The 22,720-nt window shown below is 46.8% G+C and overlaps 1 protein-coding gene across 4 annotated transcripts in view; it reads right to left on the bottom strand.

The window, feature by feature from the left end:
- Positions 1 to 22,720, bottom strand: part of BACH2 (BACH transcriptional regulator 2) — a 193,742-nt gene that overhangs the window by 10,185 nt on the left and 160,837 nt on the right. For all 4 annotated transcript variants that reach the window (XM_075414359.1, XM_075414358.1, XM_075414360.1 and 1 more), the window contains one exon: positions 9,444 to 10,988. In XM_075414359.1, the coding sequence (XP_075270474.1) occupies positions 9,444 to 10,988 (1,545 nt within the window). The remainder of the gene's footprint in view (positions 1 to 9,443; positions 10,989 to 22,720) is intronic.

Here is a 22,720-nt window from a genome sequence, read left to right as displayed (position 1 = left end):
GCACAGCCTGCAGGACTGGAAGTTTGATTAGGTGTGAGGTTAAAAATGCAACCCGACACCTCAAGTGGATGAAAAATATCATATCGCAACTAGGAAAGGTCGCCTAATCAGCATTTTCACTGAGGAGCACATCATATAAGAAAAAAGGGTCAGAGGAGTGTGATGCAACATATCCTACCCTGTTAAAATATATTCATTTTGAAATAAACCGATATTTAGTGACATTCTAATATGCACCCAAGTTTCATTTCTTGAAAAAAACCGCAAACAGTCTAAAAACTCAGTTACCTGCAGTAAACCATTTTTCCTTCGGGCCACACACTGCCATCCTGTTTTGACTGTAGACCATGGCCTGACTTCAGGAATCCCAACCATCTCTCCAACTGCTACCAACCACGCCCCAAAGCAAAGCTAAACACAAAGCTCCTGACAGCTCGGAGCAACAAACACACACTATCTCAAAACTGGGAGAATGGCAGATGTGCTCAAAGACTTCTGTTAAGAGATTCTTCCCCAAACCTATCAGCTTGCCCAAATCAAAGTGAGCACCTCTCCCTACAAACCCTGCTTCACTTGCAGCTCGAGAGCGATAACATGACTATCAAAAGGATAATGTTCCTTGGTAGACTGCTGTGTTTGGTGGTCAAATAAGAATCAGTTGACAAAACTGAAGGAAGACGACAACAGAGTAACTCAATTGACCCCTTCTTTTTTGAGTCATACCCACACTGCCCAAAAGATGGCAGTAAATATTTACATTTCTGTCCCCATTTGGTGCAATCCATCCTCTCGAACAAGAAGACTATTCTGCATGCAGGCTACCAAAGAAGATATGACTGAAGTTGCTCCAGCCAAGCAAAAGATACGGGTTGAAAAGGCTCCTTTGGTATTTGAAACATGGTTATCATTTTCAAACGGTGCACTTTAATTATTTAGAGATAAAGAAAATAGCAGCACAGATTAGAAGTTGTTTTCATGGGAGAGCTGAGTTTGTTTATGCAGAACGGTCTACTGGCAAAACACATAGCGGTGGCCTCTGGCATTGACAGTCATGGACCCTTGCCAGGCACCCAGACCTGCCGATAACCAGCTCATTGCCTTGTTTATGAGCCTGCATTTTCTTGTGCTCTTCTATTATCATCGCTCTGCGCATTTCCAAGCCTGTGCCACGTGAAATTCAGTGCCAACACCTACTGCATCCTTTCAGACGGTTCATGCCCTGAACATTGGCCCCCTGCCCCACGTGTCCAGGCACTGCTTCATAACACACTACTCAACAGGTCAATTTAAACCAGTAAGAAACACCAAACACTGCCCCAGTCCCCCAGATTCGTGCTTGTACACTCAAAGGCTGACCTTAGGCACGGTGATGTGGACTACTTTGTTTACAGACTGCTAACTAATGACATGAAACCTGTTCGATTCCCCCTCCCTAGCCTTTGGACGGTCAACATAAACTTGGTGTCACCTGCTTTTCTCTAAGGCTTCACCCAGGGTCTGAAAACGAAAACAGCCTGTGCTTTCCTCTGAAAGACACCACAGTTTCACTGCAAAAACAGTCCTTTCACGTTCCCAGTTTTTCCTTATTTTCTTAAGTCCAAAGTGGAAAGTGATGTTAACTTTATTTCTCCCTCCCTCTCCCTTTCAAAACATATTTACTTGCAAGGAGGAGATGTGCTTGCAGCTGGAATGTGTATGAAAGGGAAGCAACTTAAATCTGTCAGGTAGAAGTCGCTGAAGGGAAATGGGAAAATAAATAGAAACAGATTCATAAAAAACCCACAACGGATTGAAAATAAAACCATCTACACAGCAGGCCAGAGACTGCTATCGGTAAACCCAGCATAATCCCACTCCTGTCACAGGCAGCACTGTGCAGGATTAAAAACGTGAAAGGGAGAGTGGAAGTGAGTCAGACTCATTTCCTTCACCGTTCACAGCATTTTTATTGCCTGTCTCCCTCTCCGCAATTAGCTGTCAACTGACAAAAAAAAACCCCACCAAGCCTTTGGCCCGGACACGGTGAATAACTGCGCCGGGGCATTGCTGCAGCGAGAGGCTGATGGTGCTTTACGTCGGCACAGGGCGAGACTCTCAGCTGGCATTTATCACAACAGAGCGGGAAGTCAATTTGCAAGGGCTGTCGACTGCGCCACGGGCGGGACTCATCTGACCCACTTCGAGCCGCCTGGAACGATGGGTCGGGACTAGCTAGTGTCCAGGTCCCTGCTGTTGGCATCGAGGGCAGAGAGGCCTTCGGATGGCAATGCATCCCACGCGGCTTCTCGCTCCTCCTGGCTGCGGAAGGAGCGGAGACGTGGCTTAGAAAAAATTTTGTGTCCTACAGTATCTAAGGCAGGTGAGTGAAGCCTTACCTGAAGTGTCTGAAAAAGGATAGTCCATGTTTTCTACGATGTGTCAGAAAAACCCAGCAAGTACGTTTTCTTGTAAACTTCTCTTTTTACTAACTATGGATTTTATACAGGAAATGACCGTGTATTCTTTGGTTTGGACTGTTTCAAATTAGACATGCAAGCAGGATCCCTGCTCCTTCCAGGAGTTACTGCAGCCAGAGCTAACCTCACAGAGCTCTAAAATCTTCCCTATCAGCACAATTACTCTTTCCCTGCATTTTTACACCAACAGCAAAAGCTCTGTTTCCACCCACCCTGGTGAGAAAGAAAACTTGTTCATGATTTTATGGCATTCCCCCGCCCCGTGTTAGCATCAGGATGCCAGTGTAAATGTCACTGCTTTGAGTGGCTAAGTAACAGCAGCAATATAGACAGACAGGGACAGCCATTGACTCAGCACATGAAAGGCCCACATATAACCAATTAATTCCTTCAAGCTTCACTAGTTAGTGCCAGCTTGGATCATATGCCAGTTACTGCTGTGCCGCTCACATACTGCTGCTGCTCTTCCTCCCTCTCTTTTTCTTTGGAATAAAGTAAAAGACCAAGGCCCCGTATTCACTCACATTAAAATATAAATGTCAAGTGCTGGGAATTTCCTTTTCATGAGTAACATTAGCTTTTTCACTCTTCCTTTATATATACATTTCAGCATCATCTTCCTTGAGCTGCCAAGTGCTGCTGAAGACAACAAACTTCCCAAGCCTAGCTTAACATCACAGTAACTAAAAGGATTAATTTATTAACTACAAGAAAAAGTAATCATTAGCTATTGGGCATGGGAGAGTGGAACTCAAGGTATCAGCTTGACCTTCATATATGGTTCAAAATCTTGGTTAGTTGCTTCAGAGTTGTCAGAGATAAAAATGTTGCCTTAATGCCCTTAAATTGAAAGCCAGAGTTATTGAAAGCCTCTGACACTTAAAATTGCCCATCCCTTGGGAAGCTCTCAGGACCTACCCAAGCAATCTAGCACAGCCTGAATGATATCAATGCTTTTTGATGCAGAAAGGGGTAATTTGCTTCACATAGAACCAACACAGCCCAATACACGAATGCTGTTTTTCCTAGGGTCTTGCTCAGCATACAAGTCTGTATGCTCAGGAAGAAATTAATCCCAGGATAGGAACTGAGGTGTGTCCACCTGCGTTAGGGCTTGATTGCCTACACACTGTTTCAGGCACCGCTTGTGGTTCCACAGAATAGCCACCTACCTGATTTCACTTGGACAGATGCTATCTAAGAAGCACAAAGCCAATGGGCCAGACTTTGCGTAAGAGAGAGGACAGGCAGGATGCACTCTCGCTAGCTTCCTCACCCCTCTGTCTACTGGCATAGGTGAAGCCTTCAAAGCACCTCTTTCCCTCAGGTGTCAACCACACCAAGGTGGCAGAGGACTCCAAGAGGAGAACGGCCAGCCCTGGCAGCAAAGATCTACCATTGCGCCAACAAACCAGGACTGAAACGTGCTTGATAAGCAGGCCCCACTGCAAACAGCCTGTCCTACCTGCCACAACACAACTGATGGCTACATAGTCGCCCAGGGTCAACTCCAGCCTCACCTCTTGAGGGCCATGAAAGGTGTCTGGGCCAGCAAATGCTGCCTGAGAGGGCAGTGCTGTGCACTTTGTGGAGGCAGCTCAGGTAACCTTTTGATTTGCCACCTGCCTCAGAGAACTGGGAGAAGGGGCTAGTCCCATGGTTGAGGGCTTTAACCCAACAACCAGGAGATGTGGACAGAGTTCCCACCCTTCAGCCCATGACTTGGACTTGTATTCAGATCACACAAAGCTGGTGTTTAAAAAGTTGGGCTGACCTCTTCCCGTTCACTGCTCGCATTGACCTCAGCTTCCAGCCCTACAAAGCGCATGACTACACAACACTCCTGCCCATTAACAGGCTTTTCTGAGAACAGGGACAACACAGAAACCCCGACAGAAGCCGCATTTCAGAAGGGCAGATCAGGAAGGGCATAAAGTGAAGTATTTCTCTGAAAAATCTGCTTTTGCAGAAAAAAAATCAAGAACTGAGAAGAGTCCTTCACGAGCTCCACCAAGGGCTTCAGCTCAGGGCACAACAGAATCGATTGTAGGTTGCAATGAAATAACAGAGTGTTTAAAAGGACCTTCCTGAAATTTCAAGCTTGTAAGGGAAAACTCTTGTTGTAATCCAGTAATTCTCTGCTACCAGCATGAGTAGCATGAGTAGCTACCACTCCAACCGAAGTGAGGAAAGAAAACAACTCTTCATCGAGTAGAAACATTAAGCAGTGAAGAAGACTCAGCTTAGGTACCTCAGTACAGCTCCAGTAGATTTTGGGTAGGGCAGCCTTGGTTTACCTCCTTTTACTGGGGCTCTGACTTCGCTAAGCATCAGCTGACAAGCAGAGAAAGGGTGGCTGCCTATCACTTAGCGTGCAGGGTTTTGGGCTCTCACTGAAGGTTATATGCCTACAGTATCCTCAATGGTCCAACTGCATTAGTTCTGCCTCTATGGAAATTTCCTTCAAAAAGTGAGTCACTAACCCAGGCGGGAAATTCTTTTGAAATATAAATGAAAGACACATTGAATGCAATTCTCTAGATAGTAATAGTTCTTGGAAAACTCCACCTCTTACCTCCTCCTACCCTTGTTTATTCTTTTCCTAAGAAAACTCACTCAGCAAATTAGACTGAGATGAGATTTCTAACTGGTTTAGTAGTACAATATTTTTTACAAGTTTTCTAGCAGAAAAAAAGCCCCATAGATACTTGCTGAAGAAAATTAATACCAAGAAAAGTAGGTAGTGCTGAAGTTTCTGTTCCTAAGTAGGTTAACAGATTGACAGACTGCTTCCTTCTCAACAATTCATTATTTCAGGTCTTATTGTTTTGTTGTTGCTATTTTAAGCAGGATTGTCAGCACCTGCCTGCAAGCACCGAGTGTAGGTCTGCTCTCTAGTATTATATCCCAATAACTGATTTTTAAGAACCTGTGGAGGCCTGAGGGAGCTGGGTGAAAAGAGCAACACAAACCGTTAAACGTGTCTGTAAAGTCCCAGCAGCTGAAGTAACAGGGCCATTCCTGCAACTCTGTAACGTGGGACACCCCAAACTGCACTTGCTGCTTCTGTCACGAAGCCTTAAGAAAGAGAAATCTCAGAAGATTCTGGGTGGCTCCCTCATCAGGAGGGAAAACCAAAGGCAAAGACATCGTGGAGAGGATTTACCAGTGGTGATAAGGGGACCGCCACCTCCTCTGACACTCGCGGCTGCAGTCTGCACCCCTGTATGGGGCAGGGAGGCTGGCCGCAGAGCGCAGTCACCTTCACCCACATGGCACTCACGGCGAGCCCTAGCACCCCACTTCTGGCACCGAACAACTTCAGCACGTGCTCCTGAACGGCATATGCCTGTGGCAAAGCAGAGTGCCCTAAAAAAGCAGACCAAAGAAACCTTTCACCCAATTCTCACACAATCAATACACCGACAAGTGATGTTTTGTGACCTTAATTTTGGCACCAACAGCACTCTGGGACCCAAATCAAGAACAACGAGGTCCAAATTCCAGAGGAACCGAGCAGCTGTGTGAGATAACCAAGGGTCAGAGTCCACCAGGCTTATTCCCATCAGGCCATCCCACCCAAACAAAAGCCCACCCGCAGCAGAAGAGCCTGTGCGGCTGCTTTCCAGAGGGGCGAGTGCCTGCGTGTTGCCCTCAGCTATCTTATCAGGAGCTTTTTGGAGAGAAGCCCAGCAAACACTGTGTGATCAGATATGACAGGGGGCAAAGGACCTGTGTGGGAAGTTGTCAGGACAGCAAGCGAAAACCAACAATTTTGGGAACGGAGGAAGATTTCCATGCAGCTAAGGGGAGGCAAAGGACAGAAAGCAGTCCATACCAGACTGCTGTGAGTCTCTCCTGCTGTTTTAATGGCAGCCAAACTGCTAAAAGTAGGTAGAGCCACTTACACAAGAATTTCCTGCTGCCGTTAGATACTTTCTACTGCCTGGTTTAACATATCCTTCACTGAGGCTTCCACAGCAGCAGATCTTGCAGGATTGCAGGATACACACCGCAGGTCGCTGTATAAATACAACATTGTTTAATGAGGTTGCAGTGTCCTTTCTTGTGTTGGTAACAACCTTCACAAATTCATTTTTCAGACAAAATCTGTACTGAAGCGCTGGTGTGATCTGTTTACCATTTGTTTGCTCAGGGCTGTGCAGTGCAACCTCACGGAGCATTAACTTCCTCACCACACTGTTAATTCCTAGCAGTCCTAATCAAAATGCCCTGGAAAATGAAAAAAAAAAAGGCAAAAAGAAAGAAAGAAAAAAAAAAAGCCTTATCAGCAGTCCCAGGGAGAAAACTTGCTCAGCACAGTGCAGAACATCTTCCCAGGAAGAAACCAACAGCAAAACCAGGCGGGGAGCAAACCCTTCCTAGCTCTGCCCCAAAGCCAGACACGTCTGTCAGCCAGCAGCACGTCAAGATGGCCTCCTGTAGCCCACCCGCTTGTTCCTCTCATGACTGTCCCTCCTCTCATCCGTGCTCTCCTGAGCACACTCGCACATTTTTTTCGAGGAGCCACCAACAATCCCCTACACCCTTCTCACCTGACTCTTCCGGGCTCATTTCTGCTGCAGCATCTCCATACAATTAGCCAATTAAGACCGCTAATTAGTCATCAAACTCCAAAAGGCTAATCTCCTGCCCTCTTCACTGCCTCACGCTGTGCATTCACCCTCGTGGAGCAAGCAGCACATGTGGGTGGAGATCCGACGCTTCCCATGGTCCCACTCCCTACTCCCTTCCACCCCTCATACAGGCAGGACTTCACCGAGTAACATCGGTGTTGCCAAGCAGAGTGGTTCTGCTGTAGGGCTTCCCGAATGAGGTCCTACACACAGTATCCCAGGCAGCCTTCCAAGGAGACTCCTCTCCCTTTTGCATTGTCCCCAGCTCAGGACACGAAGACAAACAAGAACCATTCTCTCAAAACCACAGGTACAGCGTGACAAGGCTTAGGACACCAGAGGCTCCCCAGGCTCTTCAGCTCTTCCTCAGACCTAAGCACAAAACCACCCAACTAAAGGAATCATCCACGGTTGTCTGGAAGGCATCTTCCAGAACCTGGGATGTAGCTGGAGTAAGGACTGAGGGATAAAGTTCACTCTTTTCATCCCTAGCCTACAACTAAGCCACACTAGTTCTGTCCTGGGTGCTCACAGCACGTGAACCCCCTGAACCCACACTTGCTGCTCCCCATGCTGAAGCACAAGCTCTCAGAGGAGCATTTCAGTATTACCAGAGGAGCCAGATAGGTGACGGCCCAGATGCTCTCCAGGTCATGCAGTTTCCCAATGGCTGTGCTGCCATTCAGCGAGACCTGGAGAGGCTGGAGAGTTGGGCAGAGAGGAACCTGATGAAGTTCAACAAGGGCAAGTGCAGGGTACTGCATCCGGGGAGGAACAACCCCATGCACCAGTACAGGCTTGGGGTGGACCTGCTGGAGAACAGCTATGTGGAGAGGGACCTGGGAGTGCTGGTGGACAACAGGTTGACCATGAGCCAGCAGTGTGCCCTGGCTGCCAAGAAGGCCAATGGGATCCTGGAAGCATTAAGAAGTGTGTGGCCAGCAGGTCGAGGGAGGTTCTCCTGCCCTAGTGAGGCCCCATCTGGAGTACTCTGTCCAGTTCTGGGCTCCCCAGCTCAAGAAAGATGAGGAACTACTGGAGAGAGTCCAGTGGAGGGCTATGAGGATGATGAGGGGACTGGAGCATCTGTCCTATGAGGAGAGGCTGAGGGAGCTGGGCTTGTTCAGCCTGAAGAAGAGAAGGCTGCGAGGGGACCTAATAAATGTTTATAAATATCTAAAGGGTGGGTGTCAGGAGGATGGGGCCAGACTCTTTTCAGTGGTGCCCAGCGACAGGACAAGGGGCAATGGGCACAAACTGAAGCATAGGAAGTTCCTATTGAACACGAAGAAGAACTTCTTCCCTCTGAGGGTGACGGAGCACTGGAACAGATTGCCCAGAGAGATTGTGGAGTCTCCTTCTCTGGAGATATTCAAAACCCGCCTGGACAAGGTCCTGTGTAGCCTGCTCTAGGTGACCCTGCTTTGGCAGGGGGGTTGGACCAGATGATCCCCAGAGGTCCATTCCAACCCCTACGATTCTGTGATTCTGTGAAACTCTATGAAAACATCCAGTCTTTTTTCAGTTTCTGGGCTCCATAACACTTCTCCATGACCTATGACTTTCCTCAAACTAGTGACTTCACACAGACAGCTTGTTTGATCATGATTATCACTGCAGCATCTCCAGCTGGCCCATCTCTAGTTTTAAAGCGGGACATCTTTCTCCTCTCTCTTGCAGGAGAGCTGCATGGAAATTCACAGCTTGCTCTTCAGTCCCTGACCGTCCCCCTGATATTCTCCTAACAGTCCTGGAAATCAAAGGATAACTTCACTTCAGAAGGTTACTTGAACACCATCGCTGCAGCCGAGGCTGGCCAGCTATGCAACTGTTCAAGTCATTTCACACCTCCTTCTCCTCCCACTCTGTCTGCCTCCTCTACTCGAGCTGCTGGCAATGTGCAGCAGGGGCTCTTGCTGCAGGCTGCTCGACCCGTGGTGCCAGCAGAGGAGGCACAGCTTGAAGTTGCTGAAACACACCAGCAGCAGAGCTGGAACCACCTCAGCAAACTAAGGATGAGGAAGGGTGCCTTGTGCTGCGGGCGAAGGAGGGAGGAGGCCAGGACACCGCTAGTAGACTCCTAAGCACATCAGCGTGCTCTCATCATTCAGCAGTTTGCTACTGTCCCATGCCCAAATTCTGGTAAGCGCCAAACACCTCGGAGGCAAAGCAGACCTGTTTACGTGAACTCAACCACGCGCACTCAGCTGAGGAGAGAATACACAGAAGTTACTCTTTGCCTCTGTAAACGAAGAAAGTGCTGGGGAAATGCCAAATCATTCGAGAGAATGAAGGAGTGATTAATTGGGTCACAACAACTGTGATACATGTACTTATCTTAAATCCCTACCTCATGCCCTCTGTCTTGCACAGGACATGATTCACTGTCTGCTTCTGAGAATGACCCAGACTCATCGCTGGAGTTTGTTCCATAGGATGGCTCACATTTAATCTGGGCTCGGACCGGGTTGTACAATCCATCCCCCACCACGCCGGGCTCCTGGTGCTCGGGCGCCAGGAATCGGGGGCCTTGGGAGCACGGGGAAGAGGAGAGCTCGCAAAGACGCAGACTGCAGGGAGAGCCACCGCTGCCGTCCTCTGCGTACGAGTAGGAAGAGCATGAGCTGGAGGTCCTGGTTCTGGTTTCCAGAGGAGGAGAGCGAGGGCAAACTTTAATTGGCACCGGACAGCTGGTGTTCGGCCGCATCCTTCCTGGCAAGTGATCAGCTGTCAGTCCGCTGTGCGAATAGGTCTGGGAGCTGGGGAGAGACTGGCTACCGCCAGCCCACAGACCCTTTGGCACAGTCTCAGCGAGGTCTTTGTCCAAGCTGCTCACACCAGAGTATGAATGCACCGAAGTGTTTACTTGGTCACAAGCGTTTGAAGAGAATATAACACTCCTCCTGTCCAGTTCCCCTTCTTGCTTACAGAGCGTTTCAAAGCCGGGCCCCCTGAGCGGCGATCCCACTGTGAAGCTGGAAGCATCCTTCTGCATGGCATGGGACTGTCCATAGCTCCCCGTGAAAGGGACGTAATCAGTTTTGTGGTCACCCTGAGTTGTCCCTTTTTCAAAAGGGCATGCTGGACTCCTGCCAAAGTGCTGTTGGGAAGTGCTGGGGAAGCCAACCAAATCTATGCTTTTTGTTCTGTTGAAGAAAGACCGCAAGCAAGAAGGAGAGGACCCACTTTTTGGCCTGTCGACACAAGTGGGGCTTGGCTGCTTCCTGTCCATTTCAACATCCCCTTCTTTATCCCTGATGTCAGGTTCATCTCCAGACAGGCAAAGTGTGATGCTTTCTTCATCGTTCTCCTCATTCTGAGGCTCGCTTTTGATCTGCCCCATAGCAAGTCCTGATTTGAGGCCGTTTCCAGAGCTCTCTTCGCTGAATGTGCTTGCAAAACCTGAGGTACTGATGTGTGATGTGTTGTAGACATTCTTGGTACAAGCAAGCTGGTATTTCTTGTATCTGGGGTACCGTGTCACTGCATCTTTGTCCAAATTATCCTTGCTATCTCTCAGCATGTCAGAGTCAGGCAGCATCCCTTCGCCTTTGTCTGCTCCAGCGACAGTGGCTTCAAAATTGAAGGGCTCTTGGTGCATTCTCTCTCTTGGGCAAGATATTTTTGACGTCTCCGATTCCATCGTCTCCTCCTCGTCTCCATCCGAGTTCTCCTCATCGTGCATGCGCTGACAGGTGGTATCTTTCTTGCACAGGAACAGGCCATCTTCATTGTTCAGCAGTTGCGTCTGAAGGAAGCTGAAGCAGGAGTCCTCCAGGTTGTGCATGCGCAGGAATTCAGCGCAGTGGATGACCTCCTGGATGTTTTCTCTGCTGAGTAACAGCTTAGCAGTGTAGGCAAACTGTAACAATGGACCAAATCCCCTGACAGTGACCTGCAAAAAAAGAGAGGGAAATTGCCAGCGTTACCATCAGCTCTTGCTATCATCCCAAGTCCTTCACCACGCAGTTAGACTATTTGACAGATCTAGCGTCCAGAAGTGAATACTGCTCGGTACCGGTTATTCGTCTATCAGGTCAGCAACAACGCTACATCCAGTAATTAGCACTGCTCCCTTTATGTTACTCCTGTACATCATGGTTCAGGTTGAGCTAAGCATTATTTTTCCTAAATATCTTGAAGACCTACGAACTAAGCTTCTACCATAATAAAAGACTGAAAAACCAGGCTGGTGTAGATGCTGCTAATTCTTGGATGTATCTTATCTTAACCGTGATGCAGCCCCCCACTCTGAAAGTACCAGTTCAGATCTGATTCTTCTGCCCTGATGGAAGCTCTGGTGAACAGTGGTTTCAAGTTTAAGATGCCCCTTAAATGCCAAAAGTGCTTTGAGAAGGAAACATTTAATACTATAGAAAAATTCAACAGAATGTATCTTTCTGCCCCTTTCAAGAGCAAAATGGTTCCTTTTTTTCTTCTCTAATTTTTGCAAGCCATTGCTGAATAAATAATAGGCAAGTACTGACTGCAAAGCTGTTTCCTCCATCCCACTGAGATTATTCCTCATACTGTTCCTGATTTTAACGAGTCTAAGGTACAGTTAACAGGAAAGAAAACCCTGTTCATAGTCCAAGTAATACAAATCACTCCGAGTCCCACCTCAGTACCTAATTTTCCACCGTTTTCTTTGTAGAAAGAGTAACAACTGTTTCTAGGACAGTGATTTCCAACCAACTGCTCCAGGTCTGAGTTATGCACCACTACTCATCCTTTTTTTCTCATCATACCATCCAAACTGTACTTTACATTCACATATGATATATTAAAAAATACACACTTTCTCCCCCCCCCCCCCCCCCCGATTCTTTACAGTGGTATCTTCACATATAATTATCAAATAACTTGCTAAGTCACATGGTAAAATACAAATATTGTCTATTTTTTGACGAAAAATGGACTGTCACTAACTTCTGTTGCATTTTTTCTCTGCCATGGGCAGGAAGCAAAGGTACTGGAAAAACTCTATTCTTCACAAAGCAGCAAGAGGCTGCTTCAAAACCCGGGCTCACCACCAAGGATAAAGGTTTCTCCTCAAGGAGATTCAGTGGTTTGGCCACTAAGCTGCGATTTGGGAGACGGCAACTCAATTTCCCATTGCACCAACCACCTTTTACATCACCCTGTCTCAATTCACCAAGACACCTTCTTGCCTTGCTTGCAAGTTGCATTCACAAATGTGAGTTCTCTGTGCTTTGTGTACCAAGCAAAGGCATCCAGATGGGATTCAGAGCACCCAAACACTTGCATGCCTGTGTGAGGTTGGGATGCACAGCCCGCAATCTCCTTCTGGCTGCAGGTGTCTCTGGTAGGTGCACCCAGCTCAGTTTCTTCTTTTAGAACAAATGAGGAAGCACTGCTGTCCCTTTTACATAAAATAACCTAAAGATCAGAAGAGGCATCTAGAAAGTAGGAGACCACGTCCTTTCCCCAGGCTGTGGGGGTTCAAACTCACATTTCCCAGCTCCTCAGAAGGATATCCTATCCAGTAGGTATGGGATACCCTGAAGGTGAGCTGCTTTTCTCTGTCCTTCCAACTGAATTCCTGCCTCTAAGCAAGAAGCTCCACAACAGGTTGGTGAGACATCAGGCCATGAATTTGTGATGGTCTTATTCATTTAGCATAAATCTGAGTGAATAATTTGGTTCATCCCAATGAAAAGCCTATAAATTCCCTACACTGCCTCAGTACCTGTGGTATTGCTCACAGATTTTTATAGAAAATCCTGAATTCCAGAAACAAGCCTTGGTTATTCAGAGATCTGCACTTGTGATGCTGGATTATGCAGATACCGTAAGTAGTCCAGACTTTGATGGAGAGAAAAATATTTTAAAACACCTCTAAAATTGCTCCAAATATCTTTTCCGTACATAATAATACTGCTCTATCTGCTATTTTAAGACACAGCACATTTTCATGCACATACTTACACGCTTGTACATTCCTGTTTTACAGTGTGCCTCTGGTACAGAATCGCCTAGATTTACAGCTGGCTATTAAACTGATCTCGGCTTTATCAGTGTTACACTTTCTGCCTATTTGTTAGATTATCAGCCACTAAAGGTCGATCTGCATCTTATCTACGCAGCATGATTAACAAAATTGCTCAGGAACTTAATGAGCTACATGCAGGCCGATGTTTCTCTTTGATAAGATCTTCAGTGTGGGGAACTATATATTCCTGCACACCCTGTAAGCGCCGCAGCAGCGTGGGTCTGTAGGAGCAGCCATAAATACCGTCTGGGGTTTTGGGGTCCCTTTTGCTGAGGAGGGACTCTGGAGCACCAAACCAGCTCTCCTGGCAGTTGTGTCACTTGGCCACTAGGTGGAATGACTGGAAAGCAAATTAAAACAAATTTTCTGTGCTGGGCCAGGGTTTCACCCGCCTGCTCGCCGCCCCAGCGCAGGCACGCTGCAGAGCCCCGGGCTGACTCACACCACCCCACAGCAAGGCTTTCTCCCATGCTGACTCAGGTTTTCGCTCCCAATAAACCATCGCGATAACAAACAGCAGCAAGACAGCTGTGAACAGATGTTCTGCATGGGATGTATTGGAAGCAAAGCCTGAGACGGCGCTGTGGGCTCCCCACGATGCCCGGCGGATACCTCAAGTGAAGGGTGATGAAAACGCTGGTCAAACGTGCGCCTTGACTTTATTTACGAGATCTTGCCCAGTTTTACAACTCTTCTCACTCTCACAATCTTCATATCCGAAGGGGGAAAGTTTCTTTTCAAGCACCTGGCGCTTGTCCTTGCCCTCAGCGAGGAATCTCTTAAGTGCCAATGCTTGAAACTGCACAAACAATAACTTTGGTAACAAACGGATGCAAAGCTTGCTGCCAAGTGTGAACACCAGCGCGATCTCTGTCGCCTGAAGCTGCCTAAATACTGATTGGGCTCCCGTGGCAGGTCCCCTGCCACAGCCCCACCAGCTCCGGAGCGCCTACGTCTGATGGATTCTGGCAGGCAGGCTGGAATCGGGGCGCCGGAGCGTGGCTGTGAGCACTGCACACTGGGAAAGAAAAGGCTTCGAAGCCGCGCGCATTACCATCACACACGCATTTCTGTAGGAAGAGGTAAGAACAGTCTTGTAAAATGATTTGACCTGACTGCTGCATCCCACTGAAAACGGTTAGTGAAACCAAGTTGATCTGTGTTTGCAGAAGGAAACAGATCATTTCTCTGACATAACAGTCTCCTTTTACAAGTGAGAGAGACTTTTGCTGGATGAGTAAAACACATGCCAGCAACAACCTCAGTTTATTTTTTTTTTCCTACTGTAAATAAGATGCCATATGTCCAAGATTTGTTTACTTTTAAACCTTGTTTTCCATATACATTGATGTTTAAGTAGGCAGGTCAATCTGTGGGAACCTCCACTGGGCACCTTGTCCAAGCTCATATGCCAAGTCACTGCTTCCCTGCCCTCCCCTCATCTGCATTATTCGAATTTCTACCCACTTCTGTTGGTTAAATGGAACTGACTGGCTAACAGAAAACCAGGCAGAGAAAAGGTAAAATGTACACACAAAACAACAATGCCCACACAGACAAGAAGAGGAAAGCAAGCACCTCAAGCTTCTTGGAGGCTTGCTTTCCCCTATCTCTCAAGGCAGCCCAGGAGAGGACTTCTGTGTACCTGAAACATGCCAAACACCCTGCCAAGTCTAAGGATGAACCACTTCATTTTGTCTTGCTCCTGTCCCCAGCTGGTCTTGTATGCATTAAAACCCTTCCGCACACCCAGTGCACAGAGGACACGGGTGCTGCAGCCCACCTGGCACATCTTCTTGCTCTACAGCAATCCAAGAGATCAAGCACCAGGGGTCCGAGTGCAGCTCCTGCCTCTGCCGTGCTGCCACAGGTACACCATGCCCAGCATGTGGTATGGAGGTCTATGTCCATTCAGTGTTGTGGCGATAACAAGCCTGACCACTGCTAAGGCAAAAGAAAGAAAGTTCTCCAGCCCTTTACCTCCCACTGGTCTTTCAGAGCTAGCTGAGCCAGGGAACGTGTTTTCTATGTCCATGCCCTCATGAGTTTATGATACTGAGAAACGGGCTGGAAATAATGCAATGATATAATCACCATCAAGAGAGTTGTTAATCAGCATTACCCGTATTGAATTTACTGGCAAAATACAGACAGCAGCCCTGCAGAAAATAAGCATGCGAAATCTATTTTAGTTCAGTCCGACACTGCTTTTCTCCTTACAGAGCCCTGTGGAGTGCGATGCTCTGGTTAGTTTTAATTGATTTAAGTGACCAGACTTCCAGTGCTTCCTTTGGGAGATCATTGCCAGACTCTGCTTAAAACCTCCCTGTGAGGAAATTTTTCTTCCCTTATTTTCCTCCATCGCCTCTCATTATATTTCCTCGATGCATTCCGGGCAATGCTTCTTCCTTCTGGAGAAAAAGTTGTATAGTTACTTTACTCTCTGCCTTCCCTTCTTCTTTGGCTGGTATTATTATCATTAATGAAAAACTGGCTAATTCAAGGAAAATAGCATTGATCCCTGTCAGATGGGAGAATAAGAAGCTGAGGCGAGAGTCAGCAATGAGAAATGCTAGTAAAGAAGGCAGCATTATACATGCAAATATAGAGTGTTTTTCTAGTACTGGGCACGCACTATTCTAAAATTAGGAGGATGGTTAGCTCACTTCCACATTAGGAACATCGTATTTTCGTAAGGGACTTCAAGGGCAGAAGTTCTATTTTAAATGTAGTTGTACGCACACCCACAGGCGCCACGGGAGACACAGCACTGTGGGTGAACTCTCTCTGGCTCCCTGTCGTATCGGGTCTCCTCCACGACAGCTGATCAAGCATGCCGTGGAGGCCCCCGCGTTGCTTTGAACACATGGGACGTGGCCTCAGAGCACACGCAGAGGTCTGAGATTTCTGTGGATGGGCTGGACTTGCTGTGCGCTGCAGAGTTCATCAGTGCACGCTCATTAGCTGGCTGCCCAGACTTCCAGATGTCTCAAAATCCCAGACAAACAGACAAAATCCTCCAGTTTTGCACAGACAGTATTTCTTGGGGGGGGGGGGGGGGGGAGGTTATTTCCAAGGGAAACATGGATGTCTGGTAACCCTGCTCCGAACGGCATCTGTATGAAAAGTTGCATCTGGAGTGGAGAAGGTCAATCCCTGCAAAATGCCAGCAAATCTGAGTTCAATTTAAAGAGAGGAAAAGTGATTAAGGGCAAGGAAAGATCACTGTAAACATGTAGGAATGTTAAACTTGGCAGGGCAATATCTAAAACAGAGCAAGAGAGTGTTTACAGTAATCTGATGCATACTAACACCAAGAACAGAGAAGGATTGTCTAGTTTGCTATGGGGAGCTATTGCTGGTTGCAGCGAGAAGAAACTGAAGAAACGAAAAATGTAGCGATTTTTTCCTGACTCTTAACCTAACAGAAAATTCAGTGCCATCTTGGAAGGCTCTCCAGGGAATATGATGGACACTTCATGTCCGAGTACTGCAAAGCAAAGCTAACAAAGCACAGCCTTGTTCTGGCGAGGTGGGCTCTGATATCTTGGTAGGCTTTTCCAGCCCCGATTTCTGTGTTAACGAGGGCACAGTGCCAATGATCTTCTAGAAAACAGCATCACAGTTCAACAGCAAATGTACATGCAATTGTTCCTTTTCATATACAACATACCTGGGGCATATTCAAAGAACAAGCTCATTGACGGTGGCGTGGAAGGGCAGAGCCCCCTCCTCTCCTCCAGAGATGCAATGAGATCTGCCCAATATTAGCTGCTAAATCCCACCGAACTGGGGATAAATTAGATGGTCAGACCTTCAGACCCACTGAGAACGCAGAAGTCCTGACGGAGCAGCACACGTGCAGATTACTATGTTTATGCATTTGAGTAGTCTTGCTGAAATCAATAGGAGTACTGATGGGTTTTCTGTGAGGCATGAAAGCTGCCTGCACAATTATGGATTATATTTTTAGTATTTTGATTTTCAGGTTAAATTCATCACCAGGCACCTGAAAACACTTAGAAACCCCTCATCTCTAATCTGCAAACATCGATTTAATTATTAAGCCATTTTGTGGGGAAGGAAGAAAGGAAAATTGAATCAAACCTCACATGCTGAATATCAAATTCCAAACTAAATATTAATTTAAAACAATTGAATAGAAACACAGAAATATGACCGTTTCTTGCAGAAACCAAAATCAATCCTTTATTCACACAACGTTTTGTAGCAGGCCTACTGTGGTACCCATTTTGTTAAGTGTTGCCATTGCAGTCTAAAGGTGTGTCTAGAGACCTTTAAATCCATCTCAGCCCTGAAATTTGTCTAGTAAGCCAGTGCGTTCCTAACACTACAGCTTATATAATCAAACACACGCTAGAAATAGCAGATAAGATTAGTGACAGTTAACTGCTGCTATTTTTTTCCACTGCCCGAAGAAGGTCTCTAGGATTAAATATTAACTCTAATCTTATTTGCTAAAATTAGTGCACACTGTATTCTTTTTCTTTTACAGCCAATTGCAAGTATAGCACAGAAGTTACTTTCGGCATGTAATCTGATAACCAAAATCAGTCACCAAAGCTGTTATTCCATTAAGAGACTTCCTGGTTATTTGCTTAGTTATTTTTACTTGGGATGGTGGAGCCTGGCAGATCCTGTTTTCTCTAGCTTGAGCTTATTTGGTTTTGGAAAACTCTCTGAAAGATTTAAATACATTACTAGGCTCAAACAGGTCAGTTGCATGCGCAAAATCAGTGGTGCTAGGCATCATGGTTTGTCCCTATATACGCACAAAATAAGACTGCACATAGTCAGGAATTGTTTTGAAACCCTGATCCTTTCACATAGTGTGGGAACGTGCAGGAGGCAGGAAGAAGTCAGAAGAAGAGATGATAAACAGCAGAGTACTTCTGTAAGCCGATGCCACAGCTGTACTTTACTGCATTTTCCCTCTCTTTAATTTAACAGCATTTAAATGTTCTCTCACCAGCAACTTACAGATGTTATTTCCCCTATCTGCTCATAAAGCTGTGGAGATCCTAAAATGAGTAATTACTCTTTAAAATTCAACTTCAGCGAGAAGCATCAGATGCAGGAATTTGTATTATCTGGGCTTTTAAACAAGAGAGGAATGTACAAGTCGCTGATGGAGAAGAATGACAGAGGCCTTTGTTTTCACTCTAAACCCACTTTTTTAATTAAGCAGATTTACACCTAGTTTACACTACGTGTAGTTTTACATTCTGCCACTTCAGGTAGCCTGTACAGATCTGGGCAGAAGAGTGCCCCAAAGCCAAAGGGACAGCCTGGCATCTCCTGCACCACACAGCATCACGTCATGTCGCAGGGGTGGGAGGCCACCACACCACCACCACACCCGACACCCCTGGACACGAATGCACGCCAGGGGAAGGGAAAACCCAGACACACAGCTCCTTTCCTTGAGAGGATTACCTAATTTTTCTTTCTTTTTTTTTTTTTTTTTTTTAAAGGCAAGAAGTCCCACCGAAAAAGCCACCACGTGCAAAGCCACATCAAGGCTGGGCTAAGGGCCATCGCAGTGTCTTTCCAGTGCATCCTACACAACAGCTTCTTCAGGCATCAGGCTGAGAGCTTCAAGGAGTTGCTTACCTCCCCTTAACAGTACTTCTACAAAAAACGCCACATTGGAAGTGCTCACCCAACTTCCAGTTTTGTGCTTTCAGGGGAAAAAAAAAAGAACAGCTGCCCCCCTGAGCCCTCCCCTTTGAAGCCCCAGCTTTCAGCCAGACGATGAACTTACACTAGAAGCCCCGACTGCCTATGTGAGAGTATTTACGAGTCGAAGGAGGAAACCAGCTGACTTTTCACTTTCCTCTCTCTGGTATAACAAATACATCCAGGGGCAGCTCTCTACAACTACCTGAAAGGAGGTTGTAGTGAGGCAGGCGTCGGTCTCTTCTCCCAAGTAACTCGTGATAGGACGAGAGGCAATGGCCTCAAGTTGCATCAGGGGAGGTTTAGATTGGATACTAGGAAAAATTTCTTACTGAAAGAGCTGTGAAGCATTGGAACAGGGGAAGGGCTGCCCAGGGAAGTGGTGGAGTCACCATCCCTGGAGGTGTTAAAAAAATGTGTAAATGTGGCACTTCAGGATACGGTTTAGCAGGCATGGTGGGGCTGGGTTGAACGTTGGACTTGATGATCTTAAGCAGCCTTTTCCAACCTTAATGATTCTATGATTCTACAATTCAAAGGGCCTCCTCCCTTACCGCTTGACAGGGAGGGAGAGATCAACATCCCTCAGTACCCACAGAGCATCACGATGCTCCCCCACAGCAGGTGCGACTGCAGGAGGCGAGGCGGGGAGGAAGGAGAGGTCCTTCACGCTACACTCGCCTCGAGGACAGGCACAGGGAGCAGTAATTGCAAACTGCGTCCATTGTCCCATTAGAAGTGCGTCAGCACTGACAGCAGGGCAAGCGGCTCGGAATTGATCGCCAACTGCAAAGATGGCGTAAACATTCGGCGGATCGATGCCCGCGTTATTGGTTATGGCAGCGCTCGACTGCATGCGACTCACGGGTGGAGCGCAAGGGTTAAGGCACCCACACCCTTGGGGTTTTTTCAAATCACATTCACTGCAGTAATGGCCCCGACTTCAAAGTGTTCTCAAAAATCCTGGCCCCCAAGCCTGGGGCCAATAATGTCAGATGAACTAAAAGGGCAGACAGAATCAGAAGACGTCTAACAAATTTAAAAAAAAAATTCAGAGTAATAAAAGTAAAAATAATCTCTGATCCAACTGCAATGCTTATTTTAATCTATGACTTCAAGATTTATTTCATCTCAGAGTTACTAAAGACCAGCTGAAATTCTTCTGACCTTTCAAAAGTGAGAATGAGAGCGAAGAATTTGCTTTTGGAAATCCTGACAGTATCCCTGGGCGTTTTCAGCATCCTTCCCATCCATGAAAATATTAAGGGGAAATTAACTTGTTGAATTCACCACAACTTTCAGAAAACACACTGTCTGTTGAGAAGGAAGGCAGACATCACCAGGCGTAAGCCTCAACGCTGCTGACACACTTCAGCGCAGGAAACAGGAGCCATCTTTACCAAACACGGATGAACATGCTTGCCAACCCGAAAGGCTATAGGACTGGAAGATACAGTGCTCTTCCACAGCGGGGAGCACGGCCTGGATCCCACCTACTCCAACCACCGGTCTCTGGCAGACGTCCCCTGGCCCACCCCACGGGGCAGCTCTGGGTTTTATCCCCCACAGCAGTTTGCTGAGCGTACGGGGGACACACGAGCAGCTCGACAGCCCTGGGAGACCTGCATGGCGGCGAGGGGCTGCCGGCAGGGCCGTGCTGGCACCGGGGCTCGCCTCTCTTGGTGTCTCCACTGCGGCACAACACCCTCAGTGAAACAGCTCTCGGGCTGGGGGTGGGAACTTCTTATATCCCTGCAAGACAACCTGCCACGTGATGCCTGTCATGATATCATCAAGCTGGAGGAATGACAGCTGAAGTGTCACTGTTTGGAGAAAATACCTTAATGAACTTCAGCAGAAGGAGACAAATTTTTCCTAACTAATTACATGGTTTGGGGTATGTTGTCAATGTTAGAGGCTGCCCAGGGCATAACTTGAGAACACAGACAATTCAAAATTATGGCCAAGAGAGTACCTGCAGGCAAGCGTGGGTGAAAAAGCTTGGAGGAAAACTTCTGGGCTGCTCAGGTCAGACTCTGGGTGGAGGTGTTAGAAAGAAAAATAGAGACAAGGACGTTTCAAAAAACCTTATCTCCGAAGGAACAACTCGGCTACAACATGACTGAATCAACGAAGAACACATAAAAACCAGTGGCACTAATTAGCAGTTTAAACACTCAGGCACGAACTTGCAGATGAAGCAAAGGGAAATACAGCTGTGATACCTGGCAGTGTGCAATACATTTGTTTTTCCAATGCAACTTGTGCCTTAAGAAACCTGGAACACAGTAACGAAGGATGACACAGGAGGGTGGCTCAGCAGAAACACTGCCTTCTCTCCCTGGGTGCCTGTGCAAGCCACACCGAAATGGGCGGGGAAGAAACGAGCAGAAATGAACAGATTTTAACCCAAGAGCACCATCAGAATGAAAGTGCAACTGTAATTTAAAATTAAAATCAGTCCCATCTTTTCTCAAAAGGAAAACTAAACTGACCTCCAGTTTAAAAAAGGAAAAAAAAAAAGGGAGAAAGTGTTGAGTGATGAGGAGGGGGAAGGAAGGAGTGGGAAAGCTTTCACAGAATATAAATTGGGAGAGAAGAGTCTGTGAAAGATCTATTTAGGTACATATTATTAGCCAAAGTGGGGAGAAAAAGGAAAACAAAAAGCAGTTTAAGAACTTCTAGAATGAAAAGAAAAACTCTAGAAGCCTCCAGGTTATATTAGGAAATATCAAAATCGGGAGGAAAAGAAGATATATGTAGAAATTTGCTAATTCGCAGAGTGCTTACAGGAACGGTTCAGAGTTTCCAAAGCTGCAATTAATACACAAACAAAGACAACAATACAGAAAAATTACAAAGACCCGTAAATTACACAATGACTCCTCTTTCCCAAGCACGTCAGAATTTATTTACGTGAATAAGCTACATAACACAGTGTACTAAACACACAGTGCATTAAATACACTGTAATTACTTTATAAAAACAAGGAATACTTCACAGCAAGGCACCTCGCTACAAGCCCTACTATTACACTTGGTATAGCGTAGGAGAGGAAGAAACAGGCTCTGCTAGATATGATTTAGTAAAACGCAAGGCTGCACTCTAAGGAAGAGAACTGAATCAGAAGACAAAGGAGCTGGAGAAGAAGCGGGCTCAGGAGACGGGGCCAGACAACACCCGATGTAGCTCACAGATGCTCTGCCGTGGTTTCCACAGGGCTGACGATGCCAGCACTTCCAGTGCTGCCTGTGACCGCACACTGGCACAGGACAGCACATAAAATCACTGGCATCCTTGTGCCGAGGTAGCAGAGCGAGCAGCCCAGCAAATACCGCAGCATTTCAAATCCAGAGATGCTTTTGCTGGGCTGTGGAAGGAACTGAACGTCAAAAGCTTTACTACAGCGCTTCATGAGGTAACCAGGCAATTACTAACTGGTAGGCTGAAACCTTGTATAAATAACCCGGCTTCCTGCAGGCATCGTATTTTTAAAACAAAACCTGCCAAACGCTGCGTTTGTTCCAGTTTTCCTTCCCCTTCTCCCCCGCCTTGCCTTTTAATTTCCGGTATTTGGACACGCAATTTTTCTGTGTTCACCTCCTTTTCTTCCTTGCACTGCTACTAACAGATCTAAGGATTACGGTGGCTTTTGTTCCACTGCTTGGTGATCACATTTCATCAATGATGTCCGCTCAGCGAAGCAGGTTTGCAAGGAGAACCAGCCACTGCTGAGCTGGCAAAGCTGGTCCCCTCCCGTCCTCCACGAGGAGCACTTAACTCCTCCTGCAGTGGCCCAAAAGGTTAGCTAGGCTCCATAAACCCCACCGGAGAAAATTGGAGGCATTTGTGTTTTTGCTGAGATTTCACGTCTGCTGCGAGCAAAGGTAAATGGCTCCTCTTTCAGTCCTTA

Source organism: Opisthocomus hoazin, chromosome 2, assembly GCF_030867145.1.
Source record: "Opisthocomus hoazin isolate bOpiHoa1 chromosome 2, bOpiHoa1.hap1, whole genome shotgun sequence".
Classification (NCBI taxonomy): Eukaryota; Metazoa; Chordata; class Aves; order Opisthocomiformes; family Opisthocomidae; genus Opisthocomus; species Opisthocomus hoazin.
This window is presented reverse-complemented; position numbering and strand designations above follow the sequence as displayed.